The sequence below is a fragment of the Nyctibius grandis genome, chromosome 2, assembly GCF_013368605.1.
Source record: "Nyctibius grandis isolate bNycGra1 chromosome 2, bNycGra1.pri, whole genome shotgun sequence".
Lineage (NCBI taxonomy): Eukaryota > Metazoa > Chordata > Aves > Nyctibiiformes > Nyctibiidae > Nyctibius > Nyctibius grandis.
Genome location: NC_090659.1, coordinates 107,612,404 through 107,634,485, shown reverse-complemented (window position 1 = coordinate 107,634,485; position 22,082 = coordinate 107,612,404). Strand labels below are relative to the sequence as shown.

Genomic DNA, 22,082 nt, shown 5'->3' with positions numbered 1-22,082 from the left:
TTTTTAAGACTTAAAGGCTTGGTTCATGGATATTTAAAAAGAGATTAGATGATTTTCTGCAATAAGGACAGGAGAGAAACCCACTGCTACCATGCAGCAGAGCCATCCAAGCCAGGGTTTTACAGGAAGGGTAGCTCACAACTGTGGAATGAAAAATCACTAATACTAATTAAAATCTACAATAACTTTCAAATACATACATACCTCTGCTTGCTAGCAAAAATGCAGTGCAACAAACATGCACTTAAAATAGTATGAGGCTGGCAAGGAAAGGATGAACCACTTTTCGCAGATTTGTTATGTTTAATGTATTTCTGAAACAGATACTAGAAGGATGATGGTGTACATATCTAAACAAATATACAGGAGTTAGCCAAAAGGCCCAAATGACACAGACATTTTCTTTGAAAAACTGAACAAATCTCTTGAGTCTAGTTCAAGTTATATTTAAAACATGTTCCCCTTACAGCTTTACATTTTAGAATTACTAACTCACACCAGTACTTTCTCAATCCCCATAAAAAGCACCATGTACAAGGGCAGAAAAGATAAGACAAAAGTAATCTAGACACCTTACTAGACACTGATGTAAACTGCATTTTCAACTGAATACAGTACACCAAAGCAGAGAGCTTAAGTAGTTGCTATATGCAAACACTAGTTTACACCTAGTGAAAAAACAGCGATTTTCCCAAAGGCTGAGTTTTAAGAATAGTGTGTTAAGTAAAACTAGTTGCGGGGTTTTTTCAGAACAATGAGTGCTGTAATGTGATACATATTATCAAGTAGGGGAAAGAGTATTTCAGACTTTAAACCTAACTCACTATCGCATTACAAACTATAAAGTGTGCCATGTACCTCAAGTTGAGCAACAAATGGCAACATTAAAGACAGTCCAGAGGAAAACTCTCAGTAGTTACTGATGTCACAACTGAGGATCTACACATGTGATAACTCCTGAACTGTATGAAAACAATCTCTGTCTTAAGCCATATAACACCAGCAACTTAAATAGTGTACTTCCAAAGTGTCAGCAATGCCGCAATTTTGTTACCCATTTGCTCACAATTCAATTCACCAAGACCATCACTGCTATATTAAAACATACACGCTCTGCTTCTTGCATCCCATGCTTTGAGCTACGTACATACCATTCTGATATAATTATAGCACCATGTTATCTCAAATCAGTTTTTAATCAATTTAGTATCACTACTCATGCAGATAAATTTTAGTAATTTCTATTTCTGAAAATGTGAGTGAACTGATAAAAACAGAACACTAATATTTTACAACTATTTTGCACAGGAAAAAAGCACTAGTAACCAAAAATATCCCTATTTTCTTGCCATTACAGGAATAGAACCAATAGGTCTTTTCCATCATCTTCCATGACTGACAAAATCTGAATCATAATAAACTTCCCAATAGCTTTATCATCAGTTTCATCTTAAGACTCAATCAGCAAGTTAGCCTGAGTTGTGTTGGAAATGGGTATTTTTCAAATACATCGTTCTGTAAAACATTTATCAAGAATACTCATGCAATCCCTCTAAATGCATATTACTCTACTATAAGTGAACATTTATTTTAACTGGAAAACACGTATTTGCCCCCTAATTAAACAGTTCATCGTTGATAACACTTGTTTCTATTCAAACCAGCCATTGTGGGAAATGTATACTTATAATGATGCATTACACAGTGGAAGGCTTTAAACCAGCTTGCACAAATGTCTCCTTCCTTGCAATGGCAAGATACGTTAACGATCAGTAGAACGCAAGGATATCACAGTAATTTTTCTTCTGTAGAAGTATGGTTTAGGTATATTCATTCATACTGTTATGAATAAAGCATACATGCAGATTCCTTTTCCAAAGTTCACCACCCCCCCCCAGTTAACTTTTCCAATACTTCGAGTAACAGATATACACTGTTGATAAGCCTATTGTGACTAAGTTTGCAAAGGGAGACTGAGATACAAGGACACAGTAACCTTGAGAACACTTTGTAAAAATTTGATGCTCTTCACAAGTCAAAACAAACAAAAGCAGTTGTGATATAAATCATTCATAGTATGTACTGCAACATGCAGTTTAGCTAAACAGATTCACTATTAAGAATGGAACTTTCTTGACACATAGTAGATACTACATAAGAATGAAAATGATGCCACTTATAAATTAACCATAAAATTATTCTCATCCAGTATTAGTAATAACATTCCCAAAATGCTTTCAAGTGATTTTTGTATTTTATTGTAATCAGTTAACCGCACGTTTTACAGCATAGTCACACATTGTATTTTGCTAGTCACAAACACATTGCCTTACATAACGATCCGCATCATTTCTGCTCTATACTACAAAGCCTATGACTGAATACAAAAAAAGTTTTACAAAAGAAACTGTTTTAAAGACTACAATAACAATAAAACCGTTTCCAGATAACAGCTAAAATTATAAAGGCATATCACTGTATATTTTTACTGGAATTTCTAAACAGTAAGGAATGAAATAAGTTTTAGTATCTGCGACGCTTGTTAGGTCCTTCAAAGTTGCCCCCTGGGTTTCCTCTACCAAAGCCACCAGGTCCACCACTCACGGCACCTACACCACTCATTGGCGGCTGAGGAGTTTCAGAGCCCGTTCTACTAACCAGAGGTGAACCCATCTGTGATGGACCTCCTTGAGGGAATCTCTCATTATGCTAATACAAGTCCATTTGGAACATGCCAAATGTGAGTTACAACAAAAACCACAAGTGATGTTGTCATGAAGTTCAGCAGATAGTCCAGCAGAATCAGGATCACACATAGAGGGAAGAAAGGAGCAATTCAATTAGTTATTATGGAAAAAGAGAGCTGGAAATTAAAGAGTGCTAATGCTATGCTCCAACTTTGCAAAGTGAATTAAAAATTAAAAACTTAAGTATTAAGACCAACTCTGGTGCTGAATGTAACTTCATCCTTCATCTGAAGCAATACATATTCTCTATGTAACAGAAGAGACAGCAAACAACAATTTTATACCTGAGCCCTATTCTGCCTTACATACCAACTACAATGCTTCTCCCTTAAATAAATTAGACACAGAAACATGGTCAAACTAGCAAAAAAAAAAAATCAGCTTTTGTATTTCTAGAGACTGTAGGTTTATTATTTTAATAGCAATATAACCTGAAGACTTACATACCCACATATCTGTGGATAAAGTGCATTTCAGTCCATACTACCTGGAGTCAGCCTTTCATATGGAACTTCAGGAATCTTTAGTTAGATTTAAAATCCAGTCCAAATAAACTGATGCAACTAGTCACAAAATGCATAACTGGACTATGTTTAGGTTAAAAAAATTTGATATATATCTAAAGCTTAACCTGAAATATCAATATAAGATTAAAATCCAGTTAATGTTCCACATTTATTTTCCTTAGTTCCGTGCCTAATAAAGGAATATGCCCTTACACAGATTTGGCTATAGCAATTAAGACCTAAAACAGAAAACATGCATCTGAGCACTTACAGTTCAGTATTTATGCAAGTGTTTAGAAAAAGAACCCCACATGATGAAATTTAAAACATTAACTCAACATAACATAAACCAGTAAAAGCATAGATACATGGTACAATCAGATCTTGAAATAATCATAATTCACATGCTGAGGACAGTTATGCTTTCAGAAGAAACTCCTTCTGTACAGAGATCTACATTAACTGCCCAGGTATTCAGCGTTCAACAAGAACATTTGAGACTAGCTCTTTATTGGTATGTCTGAACCAGAGAAGAATTCTTCTGGAAGTCTAACTCCAGTAACAGCAGCAGAGCTCAACAGTTCTAAAGTCTGCTAATTCATATATATATATATTATTTTAAAACAGCATTGTATCTATATAGAAAAAAATCTATGTAACTTAAGTCATGGTTGTATATATGTGCGTTGTTTAGAATTTTATATTGAATAAGAAAAGTTACTTCAACAGCTGCATAAAGATCTACTACTGCCCCAAAGTACCTTAAAATCTGCAGCACTGGTTAAAAATTGTTTTAAAATTATCTTTAAATCATGCCAGCTGGTTAGCAATGGATATGAATTTCAACAAATAGCTTATCACATACTCCTGATAATTTTTCCCATTTGACTTTTGGACAAAAAGTCAAGTCCTCTTTTCAACAAGGACTCCTCTCACTCCAGCTAACGAGAAAATTGCAGTAATTAACTACCTACAATAAAGTATGGGGGGGTTCAAAGATAATCTATGTTTCAAAAGACTGCAGAAGATTGCTCCAACCTTCCCCTAAAAGACTTCAGGAAAACATCCAATTTAAAAAAACCCAAAAACTGTATTTCTGGTCTATAAAGCATACTCTCAATTTCTCTCAGTAGAAACTGAAATTAACACTTACAATGTTTTAGTAGACAGCCCTCAAAGCATTTTTCCAACAGTAGCAAAAATACAATAAGGCTATGCTTTTCTGTAGGAACCTGTCTCCCAAATTAAAAACCTCGAAAGTCCAAAATGAATGGGGGGGGGGGGCGGAAAAAAGAGCATCTAATTTGTCCTTCAGTAGCATGTAGAAGTAAAAAAAAAAAAAAAAAAAATTAAAAACTTTCTCTTTGAACTGTCAATATATTCCCTACATTTCCATACCTGGAATGACTTCTTGTAGAAAAACAACAGTTTGACATAGATACCATGACTTACGATACCATGTTCTTTTCCTTACAACTCTTTTTCAGTGTCCATATAATCGCAAGGGAATGTTCCAGAGGTGAACAGTAACACACTGGTGTCCAGCAAAAGCATCCTTGAAAACAGTATTTTGTGAAAAGCATCCCTACGCTTTGTGAGAAATGACACAACTGAAAAAATGAGCTGGCTCCCATGATGTGAAGTGAGATCCTCTCCTTTAATTGGTAAAGACCAGACTCATGATGTACTTTGTGCTCAATCAAAATCTCATTTTCCTCTAAGGAACAAAGGATTTTGTCCAAACTTCATTATACAGATTGCTCAATCGCAGACAGATACTGTTGAGAAGGCATATATAAAAACATACAGCTACAAAATGCTTCTGTGTTCCAACAAAACTATAATGGAATCAGCTATTTATACTATACACTCATTTACATCACACCACCACTAGAACATCCCAAATATCTATTTACAGAATAATACCTAAAAATATGTAAAAATCAGATTAAATATTATATAGTTGTTTCTCTACATAAGACATTACAGCTAGGAAAAGTGACTGCCTATGAGAACAGAGCAAAAAACGGCTAGTGCTTTATCTGCATCCCAATGGCATATCTGCTCTTGATAAAAAATTCCTGATGTATAAAGACATTCCCTACCACCCTCGACAACTGGGTAGCATTATTTTCCCTGTGTTGATATGACAGTTACCCTTAACAGCTGTTGGCATACTTATTTTCTAAGTGTTACTGTCATAATCTCATGCTTTCAACACTGTTAGAAAGGAAATACCAAAACCACTAAATTCACTTTAAAAAAACTAAATAGTTTACACAAAGATATCTTCACACTACATAGCTTCCAACATTTAAGTGTTCATCAAAAACCCCAGCAAGCTAACATATAGAATTTAGTTTCACAAAAGAAAAAAACCAGCAAATGCCTAAATTTACAGATTACTCTGGTATGTTGTTCCTTCTTCATTTCAAAGAAGTGATTTCCTTCTATCATTGAGTTTTTCATGACAGGTCATACGTGCAAAGTTTTGCCACAAGTGCTGTATATTCTAATCTCAATTGAAAGTCTGATTACTGATCAAAGAACTCACCCCATTCCTAAGGGAAGTAGGACTTTCACAGTAACATCAAATAAAGATTTCCCTTCTGTGTTGTAAATTATTTGCAGAATATCATCAATTACTTTTAACAGATTCAAAACATGTAACGTGTTCTTACTCAGTGTGAAAATATCTTTGGTAACAAAACTGGGCCATGAGACATGACAGCTATTCAAAGTAATTAAATTTGTGATACGTTACCACTGTTCCATTATCTGGCATCATTGGTGTTCCCATATTTGCAGCTCCTTCTGGTCCCATGGAAGGACCAGGACCCATTGCAGGGCCAGGTAAAGTTCCTCTGTTGTTCATATTCATACCCATCATTGGAGGAGGGCCTTGGTTACCAGCAGGTGCTGGGCTAAACGCATCTATGCAAAACAATCTATACTTAGAGCTGTCCTATCTGAATTTTACAAGAATAAACAAGCATTTTACAATATTTAAAAAGCCAAATGTACAAGACTTCCAATACTTGAAATAAAAAAAAATTATTCTTTGAGACTGTACATTTATCTCAATCATCTGCTTTTAAACAGATCTGCATTAATCTCTTTTATTTTGCATTACATAATCTGCCTCTTGTATTTGAGAATCCTGAACTTCACAGCTAAATATAGCTGTACGGTTTCTGTGCAGGAAGTGAAGTGTTCATATAGCATATATATGCAGTATATACACCACAAATTAGCAAAAATCTCAAGTGATTTTGCAGTAACTGGCAGCTATAAGGCAACTTGGCTCTTTAGGGATCATAACATATTAAATAGACATTTGCAAGAACTGTTCTACCAGTATTATGTTAGTTGTATATAGTGTTACAGTGTATTAGTCTAACGTCTAAAAGCAACACCAAAGATGGTACTCAACTTTATAATAAATTATTTGTAATATGGCATGAATAAATCTTGCATTTAAATGTAATTTATTATAGTAAAAGAACCAGAAAACTAAGGGAAGTTCTAACAGAACTGAAGTGACATGACAGTCTCCTCCAAAATTCTGATTCACAGTAAGAGGCAGAAGAAAAGCTTAAAGACATCTTTTGAGGAAATCATTTGGCTACAATATTGAGCTAGGAAACACCACTCTGCCAGTACCCGCTAACATACTCAACAGTTCATAACATTTTCACAGTATCACAGAATGTTAGGGATTGGAAGGGACCTCGAAAGATCATCTAGTCCAATCCCCCTGCCGGAGCAGGATTGCCTAGACCATATCACACAGGAATGCGTCCAGGCGGGTTTTGAATGTCTCCAGAGAAGGAGACTCCACAACCTCTCTGGGCAGCCTGTTCCACTGTTCGGTCACCCTCACCGTAAAGAAGTTTTTCCTCATATTTATGTGGAACCTCCTGTGTTCCAGCTTGCACCCATTGCCCCTTGTCCTGTCAAGGGATGTCACTGAGAAGAGCCTGGCTCCATCCTCATGACACTTGCCCTTTACATATTTATAAATATATATATATTTTCTCAAGTTGTTATAAAAAGAAAAAAGTGTAATTATATATATATGATTTACATCTGCTATTATGACATATCATCAACTTTAAGACTGGTAGTGATGTGGGTTTTGTCCCCCCATAATGATAAATCCACCCTTTTCAGCCAAAAGTGTGCTTCCAAAATTTGATAATGGAAGACGACATGCCTTTGGAATCTAGCCTATGTTTTAAGTCATGACAACATACAAGAGTATCAAGAAATCTGACATGTTGCTAGACTAATAAACTTGTGATTTCAAAAAAATCAACCTCTCACCGCCCATCACAGCTGTAACTTTTTTAGTAATGAATATATAAATGTACATCATTGTAAGCAGGCCATTTAGCACAGATACAGTACTACGACTATCTGCAAACTTGCATCTTTATTACCTGCCCTGAGTATACATATCACAGCAGTCAGTGAAACCACTGCACCCAGGATATTGCTGCTACAATTGCAGACCTGGGCTTGATCACATATATATTATGCCAACTGCAAGCTACTTAGCAAAAATAACCCATGCAAAACAGCAGCACCTGTCAAGTGCTACACAGGTTTATTAGAAGTAATAGAGAAAAATCCTGTAATTTCGGAAAGCAGAACTCATTTGAGCTTAGTAATGAGAATCTGCGAAGACCTCTCCCTATGACACTGAGCCAAAGCAAAGGTATGCACAAGTTGGATGCTTCTTACCTACCCACAAGCATGATCAGTTCATGTAGCAGGTAGAAGATTGTGCTACAATTCAAGAGAATTACAGTTGAATATGCCCTAAAACTGGTTTTTAGTGTCATTCATTCAGTGACTAAATATGGAAGGAAACTGAGAAGTCTAAGCTGCCAATATAAGGAGTAACCTTTATTTTCAGAAGCTAGAAGTACTCTGCAGGACTATCATGATGGCAGTGCTCAGTGCTGGTAGTAGTGCCATTAACTAAAAGCAGTCAATGCTGAATTATCTGTTACTGGTTTGCTTACAGCCTAATTAAACTTGGCCAGCTGGCCACACTCAGGTAGCATTTGCTTATCCTTCAACTACAAAATTCTTACCCTCTGTATCATACAAATGCACTCATATTGCTTCCAGGGTGACGTATATATAGTGACATATACTATTAAACCTCTATATTATTAAGCCAGTTTCAGGCAGAGTCAGCTCTGACAGGAGGACAGCTGGGAAGTGTAATGCAAGGAGAGAGTGGGGCCTTGCACAGTTTCAGCAAGAGGCCACTATGGCATTTTAGCTATACCTCAGAGGTCCTCCTAGCTCCAAAGCAGACCCCTTAAAGCTAACCACTTGATTGCCCATTCTTCGTGGTGGGACACTGATGTTAGTTAATTCACTGGACCAGGTTCAGCAACAGATGGAAAGCAGTCATCAGTGCTCATGCCACAATGCAGACACTAAAAAAATGTCTTTTTCCGGAGGGCTGAAAAAGTAACACTCTTAAGTGTCCAAACTGCACATGCCAAGGTCAGTCAATAATCCTCATCAATGCAGAGACAGTTTCAAAAAAAGAATTCTTTTTTCCCATATTGAAAAGTTTATCAGCTGCACCTAGCATTACAGGTCCAGTTAAGTGCTTGTTTGCTGCAGAAAACAATGTAAAAACAAGTGTTCCTGCACAAGTCAGCCGAACCCTAATTAAATCCGTCACAAAGGCACCTTGCTTTCTAATAACGTTATCATGCAGGTTTTCCATTACTGAAGGTACTTCAGCTCCCCACTGTCTCACATGATGAAGTCACAAATGGCACAGGTAAAGGCCAGTTAAAAATAAAGTTATAATTCCAACAGAAATGTTAAGAAAGGATGCTTAAGATCGACAATGAAAGGTCTACGATTTAAACATCTACTGCAGGTTTTTGAGATTGGGGTTTTTTTTTTGTTGAGTGGTGGGGTTGTTAATAGGCTGAAGAAAAAAACATCTCTACAGTGAGCTAACCTAAAATCCAGATACTATGGAAACAAACACTATCTTTACCTATTAGCTACGAATATTTTTCTCTTTTTAAAACAGTACTTAACTGTTACTATAACTTCTTTTGGAACTACACATTTATTTCTGAAAGCATTTGTATCAACTTTAAAACTAAAAGTCATAGCACAAAGCTCACAAAGCAAGACTTTGATGAACATCACTGTTAAGCATTAAAACCTGACAAGAAAAGGGCTGTGAACTGATTGCTAGAAATGCACTTTTTACATTCAGATTCTAAATGTGTATCTTGTGGATATGGACAACTGGCATTAGTTGTTTCCACAGTATCAATATTTACAAAGTCTCCCAATTAAATGATATTTTCAAGTAGACGGCAATAATATGGAAAAGTACAACTATAAAAAAAAAAAAGTCACAATTTACACTTCAGCTTATTATTTGTAAATAACTTCACAATGTCTTCCTTTAGAATTATTTTTTAAAGCTCTTTATCTTCACTGAAAGAAGCAGCCTATTTCTGTTTTGCAGCTATAAATGTGTCCCAATTAATAAATGCAAGGAAATGGTGAATAATGTCTTTTAAAATCTGGACCAAGCAGATTCGTTAGTCTACAAATTCACATTACTCAAAACGTCAAGCAACAACATTTATTAAGTTTTGTACGTACTTTCAAATTTAAAATACGCAAAAATAGTATTAACTTTTCTTTAAATTATCATATTATTTTAAATGAACATCAGAAAGCTTCCAAGACACATATATTGACAGTTAATACAGTTTAGCATAATTTTTTTTTTTTAAGAAATATTCTAAGTTTCAGTCTTGTTTAAAAGCAGATATTCTGGTCAAGAAGGATTCCAAGCTGTTTCAGTCTGCGCATACAGAGCAAGCACTAATTATTAAGAATGCACTCTTCCAGACTTCACAGTAACAGTTTTTAGCAGTGACAATATTTTAAGAACTGAGAATATTTGCAAATACAAACTCGCAAAAAAATAGTAGAACACCAACTACATTATCCATTAATCTTTTGTTAGGTAAATCAACAAGAACTTACCAATTTTAAGCTCTACATCATTTTACTGTATGCAATTACAGTCCCAACTTCTCTGAATAGGTAGTGCTTCCAAAAGTATGCCAAATACTTTCTGAACAGAAAATTCCTCTTTTGTATCAGATAATTTGTAGAGCATCACCTTTCCCTGCCTTTTTGTTTCTCTTAACTCGCACATCGTATTTTTCTCTCACAGATAGTCAAAACAATAAAATAAGGATACACGTTGGGGAAAAAAAAACAGTTGTTTGGAAGCAAAATATGTGAGATTTTTTTAATTTCCTAATACTATTTACTCCTTTTTACCAGTAGCTGTCACTAATTAATAGTGCTTGAGTAACATGTACAGTCCCAAAGAAAAAGAAATTTTACATTACAGAAGCCTTTTTCCTTCAGATCCCTACCTCCCATGTTTATTGCTCCACGAGGACCCATATCACCCATTCTCATTTCCTGTTCTCTCTGAAAGTAAACATAGTTTTCATGGTCAACCTGTCATTCTTAGAACTTAAAACATTCCCATTTACTCCACGAAAATAAAAAATTTTCAAGTTTCAAAAGTTTCCATTGATTACAAAAATGTACAAGGAATAAAGCTAATTATACTCCCCTGTTTTTATAAAATCAAATTAAATTAGTTCAATATAGCAATGCTGTACATTTTTGCGTAATGCTACAGGTTAAATATCACAAGTTTAATTTATCAGATGCAGCAGTCTAAAGTTTCCAAATAGTTATGTGATCAACTGCAAATGAATCCACCTTCACACAGTGTTTTTCATTAATAAGCAGCAGTATATCTACATTTTGACTGTAAATAAAGAGGCCTTATTACAGTATTGCCTAAAGGCCGTGGTTCAATAATACAGTCAATCTGGCTTCACGACTCAAAAATGCTTGTGTTGATTGGAAACCAAGCTCTGATGTGTTATATTATGGTATACAAACTCAATCTGCCAGTTTGTATTTGTTCAAATCATTTTGACTTTAACTTGGTAGTGGTACTTTTTTTTGATAAATTATACCATGCTATTGCTATGTCAGTTCAGATACTGACCATCCTTTTGAAAACAGCATAGAAATGTACTATCAACATAAGCTATATAACATGCATTTATACTAAACAGACAAATAACATGCCAAATTGATACAGATTCAATTGATGCTCAGTCATCCACCAGCAGAAAAGTTCTGACATTACTGATCATGAACCACGGCCTGCTGTGAAAGAAAGATAGCACCCAAAGTGGCAAAAATCATCACTTAAGGGAAACCAAAGTACACCTAGCACAGGTAATTCCAAGGGATTTTAGTATTACTGTTCACATCAAAAGGATGAAACAGAAACAAATTCACAGTTCAAAATGAAAACTAATGAAACTTATATCAAGATTTTTTTTCTCATGAATTATCTGCAAGAAAGTTAACGTATATTCCACTCTTGAGTGAACACACATGTGCTGAGATCAAGCATATGCAAAAAAATTTACCTGATTCTGAAAACCATTCCATTTATGATTTAAGAGTTTAAGTTCAGATGCACTTTGAAAACAATTGCACATACTAGGCAACTGAATCATTCTTGCTAAAAGAAACTTTTAAACCGAAATACTAATCAAATCAAAATACATTCATAGTATTTTTACAGCTTCACAAAACTCCTTTTCATTCAATCGTGTTTGAGATGCAAACATGAGTCTTTTATCTTCACACACTTACAGCAGTAGACACCAATATTTGAAAGAACAGAGTCAACAGTTTTGTAAAAATATCCTGGTATGGGAAATTGTCGTAAGATACATGACAAAAGGCTCTCAGGTTAATAACTTTGTTTCTAGTAACTCGTATTAACCTAGAAAATGAACTTAACATAAGAAGATCATACACTATTTTCAAAATAATATGGCTTAAGTGTGGAGAGGAGAAGTAAGGCCTCGTAACTAAAAGACACAGGCAGTTTTAAGGTCCAGCTATGAAAGGCCATCAATCAACACTAAGAAGGAGCCCTTCTTCTGACTCTAGAACCCACGTTAAACCTTTATAACAGAACATGCAACTACTTTGTCAGACCTTTCACAGTAATGTCAACTGACATTTTAAGTAAAATTAGCAGTCCTATTAAGATCAATCACATCCACAAATTGACAGCAATGAGTTAGTCACAAAATCAGCATACAACCTGGTTGATATTAGTCTGCTTTTACACCTCAGCCCTGACATGAAGAAGCAGAAGGAAAAGTGGTATATCATCCCTAATGTCAATCCCTAGCCCAGCAAGGTACAAAAACATCGTGGCTGCCAGTTTACATCAATCAGACTGTGCATGCACGCATGCGTGCGTACGTGTGTCTGTGAAAACAGGACATGCCACAGACAGCTGTGAGATACTCTTCAGCTACAAGGGAAAGTAACAGATTTTCAGTTACTGCAAGTAACTTACTTACATCTCATTTTTTTTAAATGTGAAATGTGTCATATAAGGCAGGGCCAAGTATAATATCAGCTACATAAGGATGTTAGAGAGCTATAAAGCTGTACCAGTTACTAGAACTTAACTCATTTTCTTTGCAAAGGATAGAAGCATTGGCAAGCTATAACATACACTTTTAAAAAGCACACTACACTTCCTCCTAGCAATAAAACCCTGTGTCTTCTCAACTTGAAATGCTACCAGTCTTTAGTTAACAATAAGTACAACAAAAAAAAAAGGAGCAGAACCTGCATTTTTTACTTTTTAGTCTAGTCTAACCTTTGTAACAAAAAACATGAAGTAATTACTTGCCATTTTGTAGCTTTAACTTTGGTGTTGAATTATTACCATACAAAAAACATTTCAGCTATAGACTCAAGATCCATAAATGTGCCTTATGATCTCTGCTGCCTGTTAATCTATCCACATGCCTAGAAGAATTATTATTTCTACTGTTGCACATTCACAACTCCTCATGTTCTTTTGAATTTTCAGCATGAGGAAATTCTTCTACATGGTTAACATGGAATTAGCAAATTTAACGTAAATTCCCTGTCAGAGAAAATACTCAATTTCAAATGTTAACTCACAGCATATATCATTAATGTAATTAAATGCTTGACATATTAGCTATAAAAACATGTACTTAGATAATTTGCCAAAACCTGTATTTGCAGGAGTCCAGATGATAATAAAAGTTCAGTCCTATCCCCCACACATCACGTTCTAGACAGCTATTTACTATGTGAGCATGAACAAGTTATTGCAGGTAAGTTATGTCAACTATTCCATGGGTTTTGCCCAAAATAGGATAGAGAAAGGAATACCAACAGGCAGTTACGACAGCCGAACCAGTGCTGGTTGATATTCCAGCCCACCTGAGAGCTTCATTCTTGGATACTCAAACCCTGTGCAGAACATAACAATGATAGCGTTATCTTCTCAGAGCTGATTTTCCTCACTATGCGACTGCCCATTCTTCTGTTGAGGAGTAGCCTGCTTCAACCCCTTCCCTGAAGCCACCCTTAACTACCCATAACAGGGAGTTAAAATTGAGCAGCCAGAGAGAAGGGCTAAACTTTTACTAGAGAAATATGTAGGGAGGCAATTAATTAAGAACCTCTGAAGTCACTCGGTACCTGGGAAAACAACTTAAACTGGAAGAGAACAAGAAAAATGGATGACAGACAATTATAAGGGGAAAAGAAAGCCATAAGACAAAGGATGTGTAGTAAAGTGTAAGTGAAGCTTTGGGAAAATTTAAAAAAAAAAAAAAAGGGAAGCAAGCAAAGAATAATATCTTGTTGTAAAAGGATAATTCTTTACACAACTCAAAAGAAAGCTTTCCAAATTACTTCCGTTGCAGCATTCTTGTAAAATACTTCAGAACTCACTAATGCAAACAAACCTCAAGAAGATCTGATTCATCCGATTAATTTGCTTTTAGGAAAAATGCTATGATGGCTACTATAGCATTATACTTGCTAATTATTTTAGACACAAGCATTAAAAATGAGATTTGCTCACAATTCCAACTCCTTTGCATGTCAACTATAAAAAGCAGATCTACACAAAAACATTGAATACACCCAGTTTTCAGATTACGTATTGTAATATAGTATGGATTCTCCCCTTTTTACAAGTATTTGAAACAAGATTTCTTCAGCATTCGAGGTGTATTACATGCAACGTTCTTACACGTCAATCACCATTGATACCAGTAGTCTAAGTATACAGAGAACTGCCAAGATGATTCTTCTGGGGTTTTTTTTTAAAATATATATTTTTAAATCCACTCTATAGAACCATGAAACTAACTGTAAACAGAAGACACCTAAGGATTGATACAGGAGAATGTATCAGATGCAACTCCCTTCTCATATTGAAAACAAAAATTAAGTAGTTATAAAACTGTTTTTTTAACTGACAAAACAATACTACTTTTTTCCCTGGAAACAGGCCTTACAATTGCAGCGGCCCGAAGATAATTAAAAATCTTGTCTCCAAATGATGTAATATTCCTGGTAACAAAACTGTCAAAAAACATATGGTATGGAATAAATACGGCCTGAAGTTTTTTAGAAAAGCAAAAAGCAAAATAACAGAAATATTAAGACATTAGATCATACAGTTTTCTTCAAATGCTTGTGGCAAGGAGATGCACTTCCCAATTAACACAGGACTATTAACTCACCTTTCAGCTAAGGAATGGTGGCCAAAATAACACTAAGACACGGCATAAAAAAAAATCCCTTATCAAAAAAAAAGAACACTTACCTCATAAACTTACACTTGCACATTAAAATCAGCAACTTAATTGGTACTTTTTCTAATTTGTGTGTGTAGAACAAAATGTAATTCACAGTGCTGCTGATTCTCAACTGTTTTCATTAACATGGAAACAGAATTCTACTCGCTAGCAGACTTGAAATTTGTCAAAATAGGTAAGACATTTCTGTACCTCTTACTACAATTCATTACTCCCTTCTAGAGTGGTTTATTTCATTAAGTTCATTCTAGGTAAAGAAAAATTATTTCCAAAGGCCTCTCAACAAGGTGTAAGTCCCTTAAACCTTACACAAAATTGTAATTTACGAGGTGTAAGTCCCTTAAACCTTACACAAAATTGTAATTTACTGCAAGACACCTATATTTTAAAGGCATACATCATACAAGTGGTTAAAATCACTAGTTTGGCACTCAAAATTGGAATTTGGGGGATACTTTTGATTGTGCATTATTCGTCTTTTCCTCAGAATATTCTACTACTTCAAACCAATGACTAGCTCACTGGAAGTTAAGCTGCCAGCGAGGAGTTAAAAGTAATCCCTCTTGTCACCTCTCCCTCTTTGATTTATCCATCAATTAAGATCTATATGTAAGATCCAAAAGTTACAATATCCCAAAATAGTTAATTTTATTCCATCATATGCAGTAATGCTAAGTAATTTTAAATGAAAAATACTGATCTTTCAAAATGCAAGATTTCTGTGTGTTCCTGAGAACTGCAACCTAAATCCAGAGCTAATCCCTCCTCTGAGCTGGGCATCACACAAGATGATTCCAGAGATCTCTTCCAGCCTAAACTACTCAAGAATTCTATGAACTGAATGACAGCTCCCACCCAGGAGTTTGAAAAAAAGTAAGCTCTCTTACCTCACACAAAACTACATAAGCAAATACATAACAACTGTAGTAAATGTAGCTGTAAAACAGGTAGCATACAGGAAATTACATAGCCTTATTTTTAAATAGGAAGTCTAATGAAAATAATTTTCATTAGGTTTAATAGCTGTCAACAGGACTTGGTCTTCAAGAAAAACATTCTAACAGGGCTAGAGCAGACAGTTAAAGCCAATTTCTTCCTTGGTGACTCAAGTCATGAACAGAGCTGATGGAGGTGACTCACTAAGTTACACCACTAAAAAAAACCCTATACATTAAAAAACCTATCACATCAGCAAAAACAGGAATACACACTGCATGAAATATATGCAGATATATATATTCCAGTGAACGCTACAAGTTGGAAAAACATTCATAATGGTAGTAACAGTAATAATTATAGCTGCTGGCAAAAAATTATTTGCCTTATGGAAAAAAGATTTATTATTAGTCTAGTGCATTTCTTAAATATTGCCACCATTTCAACAATATTGTAAAGGAAGTATCAATATTATCAAGATAGGGGAATTTCTTTTAAAACTAATTACCAGCAAAAGTGTAAGAATGTATTTGAGAAAAACCTCCATGCACTAGGATCTTTGTTCTCTGCTTTTTGTTTTGGGAACAAACAAGAAAGGTCTTCAACTTCTGTGTGGCCTTCCTTCATTTCCCTTCTACATCTTTTGGAGAGCACTCAGTTGCCGAGGGTAGTCCTCAGCATCTGAACCCCACAGACAAAAACGCAGTTAAAACAAGCCAAAAATATTTACTACTCTAAGCTGAAGTTATTCTTTAAAAACAACAAAAAAATTTACCTCGAACAGTGCTTTAGCATCACAGATCTATTGTAATAAAAAATAATACTAAATCTATATTAATGTGCAGGACAGCTAACATAGTATATTGAAAATGTCACTCAATATACCTTGTAACATATACTAGTGTATTTCACACAGAATCAAAGAATTGGGTACAACAGTACTCCATTATACAACTTCATTAAGTACTGAAAAGCTTATCAGTGCATCATCTAACACACATTAACACTGGAAAAGATAGAAATGGACTGCAGTTTCATGTGTGGAAAGAACACACACACGCTCACCACTTCTATCTTACAGATTTAGAAGAAACTGATTTCAAAAAGAAAGTTACATATTCTCTTAAATTCATCTTTATTTTAATACTAGCCATTTCTGATCTTTACAAGATGGAAGACAGTTTAAGATCCTCCACTGTTCAGGTAAAACACTAGCTTCTGCTTTCCAAAACATGCACCTTGTTGGGTTTTTTTTGGGAGAGTGTTAAATAACTCAGATCCTCCCAGTATGTTTGTTTTAAGTCACCCTCCTACAGCTGGATCTGAAGAAAAGCTGACTTCCTTTCAACATATCAATCCTCACATGATGTTTAAGTCTGCTCTGCACTGACAGTTTTGGAAAAGCAAGCAGTTTAATTGCACTAATATTACTCAAATTACAAAGACATTTAGGGGATATCTCACTGAGCAGCAACATTTAATAATCCCCTGAAAGAAACCACTATTTAATACAGAAGAGACAGCCACTAGGCTACTCTAAAAGAGGTAAGCCCACAGACCGCCTGGTGGCCCCTCAAATTTGTGAGCATCAAGGAAACTGAAAGATCCCAGAAACTGCAACATACTTTTACCTAACACTATAACGTAAATCTCATTGTACCTGTTATCACTCAAAAAGACTGTCATCTATAGCAGCTGCAAAGTCTTATTAATGTAATCTGATTACAAGTAGTGAAAACATTCAAGAATGAACAATCCTTCCATTGCTATTATCTCGAAAGATATTGCTGCAAGTAATCTTTTTTCTTAAGACTAGTTTCAACAGGTCTTGTAAGATTTTAAGTTTTTCTCAAAACCTAAGTTAAAGGACAGCTGAATACATTAATATACTTGCTGTTCTTGCATCTTGGCAAAGAAAAATTTTATTTCATACTTTCCAAATACAACTGCTGTTTGTAAGAGGCAGCAGTCCGCATGTTCTTTCGTTTATAATGCAGAAGAACCATTATCTTATCTACCAGATTTTACTTAGATTTCAGGTGTCTCTCTCAGTTGATTTTTTTTTTAAATGCAAAATGTTCTAGCTAATTCCACCTCTAATAGAGCAACCTGTGACATCCTGCAGAACACTGAGTACATATATCAAAAAGTAAAAGGGGATCAAAAAAACTTATTTTCTTTTTATAAAACGTGGACCAAAACACCACCATTGAAAGAGGAAAGTAATTTATTTTTCACAACACAAAAGATTCCCGAACACTCCTGCTATTCATCAACCTCCATATGGCACACTGGGCTTGTTCCAGCCACTACTTCAAAATTAGCAAAAGGAAAACCAAAAAAATCTTGTAGAAAAATACTGATGCAGGAAGGCAAGTTAAGAGCTGGTTGAAGTTGTTTCAAGAAAAAGTCAACTGAAAATGGCTAATACGTTAGAGTGAAACCCATCTGCAGTAAAGAGTCACTCTCAGCAAACCGTTAAAATACTGCCAAAAATTGATTTTTTTTTTCAAAATTTAAGTTTGGGGTAGAAAGTAAACTAGATTAGGAAAACAGTCCAAAATACTTGCAACTGTTACACAATGGAGGTATTTTCTCACTTGTATGTCACAAGAAGCAGAAAATAGCCACTGCTCTGAACTATAGGAATAAGGTAAATGAACTAGAAAAGACAAATGAAATTCAAAATTATGTGAAAAAATGTGAATAATCATTACTGGCTTTCATCTCAGAACAAGTGAACAAAAGAACACTTACTGAGCCAGAAAAGATAGTAGTATAAACTTTTTTTTTTTTTTTTTTGGAAAGACATTCATGAATAGACACTTTATCATGGAGACAACTGAGAATTCAGTCACTGATCTGGATGCAGAGATAATTCAACCATCTTCAATATTAAAAAGTGGCCATCACTACTACAGAAGTTGTCTACGTGCCTATAGAGAATTTTCTGAATGTCTTTGTATAGTGACCTTAGACATTAAACTTTTACAGTAGAACCTACTCTGCTGATTACAGAACTTTACTCCATATTGAGATCTGTCTTTTCTGCTCTTCATTAGTCTTGTAGTTACTTGCTGCTCCTCTGCATTTTAATACTGCATTTAAAATACTGCATTGCTATATCATTACTTCCCAAGGTTTTGTTCCATCTCTCCCATTTCTATTTTTTGTAATACAGTAAAATACTGTACATACAACACCTACAGAATAAAACTGACTAAAAAGGCAAGTTAACTATAGTTCCTCATTTTTTCACAATCTGTGGAAAATGTTAGTCGCTAGCCAAAATTTCATGTATACAGATGGCAAAATCTGGCCCCAAACAAACTGTATATAATCAGTAGGTAGGAATAAAATCCAAAGACTTTAATTCCATGCCTCTATTCAATCATCTTTACGTCATCTGTTCACGTAAAGGAAAATCCTACCACGACCCTTCACTGTCTATAATTATACAGATGAAGCATTCTCTGAGGGTATAACTGCAAAGACAGATTTCTTTCTTCCAACGCCATCACTGTTGACCATTTGAGAGCAAACAGGAACAGAGATAGTCTGTCAAAATTTCCCCTTGATCTAACAACTAACATTCACCAGGAAGGTAAAATTGTGCTTCTCAAATATTTTAAGGTAAAATTCAGAAATAATTTTTCACAAGACAAAGGTGCTTAGAGAAGGTAACCACTTTAAGAGATCTGGAAATCCTTTAAAAAAAAAGGAAGATATCTATATATTTACTCTCTTGATTGCAACTTCATTACAACATTCTGTCAATTAATTCAGCTTCACTAGAGTTAAGAGCCACTTTAGGTCCATTGAACCAATATATAAAAACACTTTTCCCCATTCTGTTAGTTTCATTTTTTGAATGGCAGTAACGAAATTAAAAACATAAATTAAATACAGTTCAACAGCTGAAAACAGCGCAAACATTTTTTTCATTTGTAATCAATTTAGAGGCACTTAACTGTTTACTTACCTACAAAACTACTTCCTGAAAGCAATATTCACCATATCTCCAAGTTCACAATTGATACATGTAATATAATCACATTACATTCACAATATGTTCACATCTTCAGAGGCATATTAAGAGAATTTTATGCTGCAGCTTAGAATTAAAGTATCAAAACAGACAACGACAGAAGCATGGAGGATACCTTACTTTCACAGAACAAGTTGCAAATGATTTAATTTAAAATGTACTCCACAATTCACCCTGGTGGGTGTGGAGTTGAAGGGCTGTTCAACTGGTAACAGTCTGGGCTAACTGTACCATCATGCAGAAATACACTAAAATATTTAACTGAAAATTGGGTATTATAAAACAATGCTGTATTTTAGATTTCCCAAATGTTGTTTTCCATGCACATGAAGCAAATCTAGGCAAATACTCAAAAAAGAGTGAACACTGGACTGATTCAAAACAACAATTTTCCCCAACTGCAAGACCAAGGATGAGATGAAGTGAAAGTCACCAATGTTTACTTAGAAGAAAAATTAATCAGCCAAGAATATCCTCTATCATGAAGCATTTATGTAAAAATCTAACTACTTCTTAATTGGAATTTCAAATACAACATTGCAAAATCAACTAAAAAACACTTTAAAAGCAGCACTAGTTATAGTCATAGTACACTAAATGACTTTTCCAGACAATTGTATTAACAATTTTTCCTCACCAAGTTGATATTATATATGCTGACTAAATTGTAACAAAAAAAAGCCCAACTGTAGTTGCTATCCCGTAACTGATCTGAGTTACCAAGTGATTAGAATATGCAAGTATTTGCCAAAAGGAAGTTGAAAGCCAAAGTTTTAAACCAAGATCGAAGTGTATTTTCATGGCTACAAAGAGGTCCTGTAGAAGAAACTTCTAACATACATATGCAGTCTTTTATACATGTTATGAATGTTGCTTACAATGAGAATAGTTCAATGTTTAAGATGTCCTCAACATCTGGCCTGTCCACACATACAGCACTTAAAACATACAAAACACGAATAAAGAAGCATCAGTGAAACTTCCTGGCATGAAACCAGACTCCACAGTTTTCCAGCTCTTCAGTTTTCCAGCTAGTACTTTTATACAACCTGGAGGTCATTTACTGTGAAACAGGAGTAAGATGATGTAGATTTGAATGAAGAACAACACTTACCATTTAATAAACAGAGTTCTGACTGAGGAAAACAATTTACATTGTACCAGGCAATTCTAGTATTTTAATCAAAAGTTTAAGAAACTGGTCATCTGAACAAATCCAAAAGGATTTAGAAAAATTGTTTTCTAGTTAAATCCCCTGACCCAAGTCCACACACAGTAACTCTTAAGCTACAGTGTCTGCTTTCATCAAAAGATATCTAACAAAAACTAGTATTTTATTTATGTACTATAGACCCAAAGGTCAGAATCATGTTAGGGTCACAATGGAAATCACAATGAACAGGGACAGGTATGTTCTTACCTAAAGAACATACGAGTTCCCCTATAGATAAGCAAAAGTTTAATAATTCAGAAAAGGCAAGGGGGAACAAAAAAAAAGGACTCCATAAATCAAATTTTAAAAGGATTATGAAAACCAGCACTATATACATAGGAGAAACAAAGCGTGAAGAACCTAATTTTGACATTATATTGTCCTTTTTAGATCTTTTGTATTAACACATTTAGAAAAGACACTAGCTCACCTGCCACAAGTATATCAACAAAACTGCATTCAACAACACTAGTAAAAGCAGTGTGCTTCAAGTCATACACAATAATACAAATACTCTTTCATCCTACACAACGTTAACTCTAAATTAGTAAGCCATTAGCCACTGTAGGAAATGATGTTGTTTGTGAAAAACATCTTTAAATGGTAAACCTTAAATAAATTTGACTCTTTAAATGTTAGTTTCTATTAATCAAGCTATTAAACTCCTTATCTGAACAGTTCCAAAACAGCTCTGCAGAAACTCATCTCTTTTTCCACAAAACAATACTTAGTAAAAATGCTAATTCATCTAACAATAACTCATAATCTCTGGAAAATTAAAGTGGAACCTAAAGAAAGATGTGATGGAAGACAGAAATGTCAGACTTAAATTCCATATTCCTC

General features: G+C 34.8%; 1 protein-coding gene across 6 annotated transcripts in view; it reads right to left on the bottom strand.

Moving 5' to 3' along the window:
- PSPC1 (paraspeckle component 1) overlaps nt 1-22,082 on the bottom strand; it is a 65,705-nt gene that overhangs the window by 23,139 nt on the left and 20,484 nt on the right. Inside the window, exons 7-9 of one of the 6 annotated variants that reach the window (XM_068425181.1) lie at nt 10,708-10,765; nt 6,018-6,187; nt 2,236-2,709 (exon numbers count right to left, since the gene is read on the bottom strand). The exons of the other annotated variants lie outside the window; for them this stretch is intronic. Coding sequence (XP_068281282.1) covers nt 2,524-2,709; nt 6,018-6,187; nt 10,708-10,765 — 414 coding nt within the window. The 3' untranslated portion in view covers nt 2,236-2,523. Of the gene's footprint in view, nt 1-2,235; nt 2,710-6,017; nt 6,188-10,707; nt 10,766-22,082 lie in introns of those variants that run through there. 6 annotated transcript variants of the gene reach the window in all.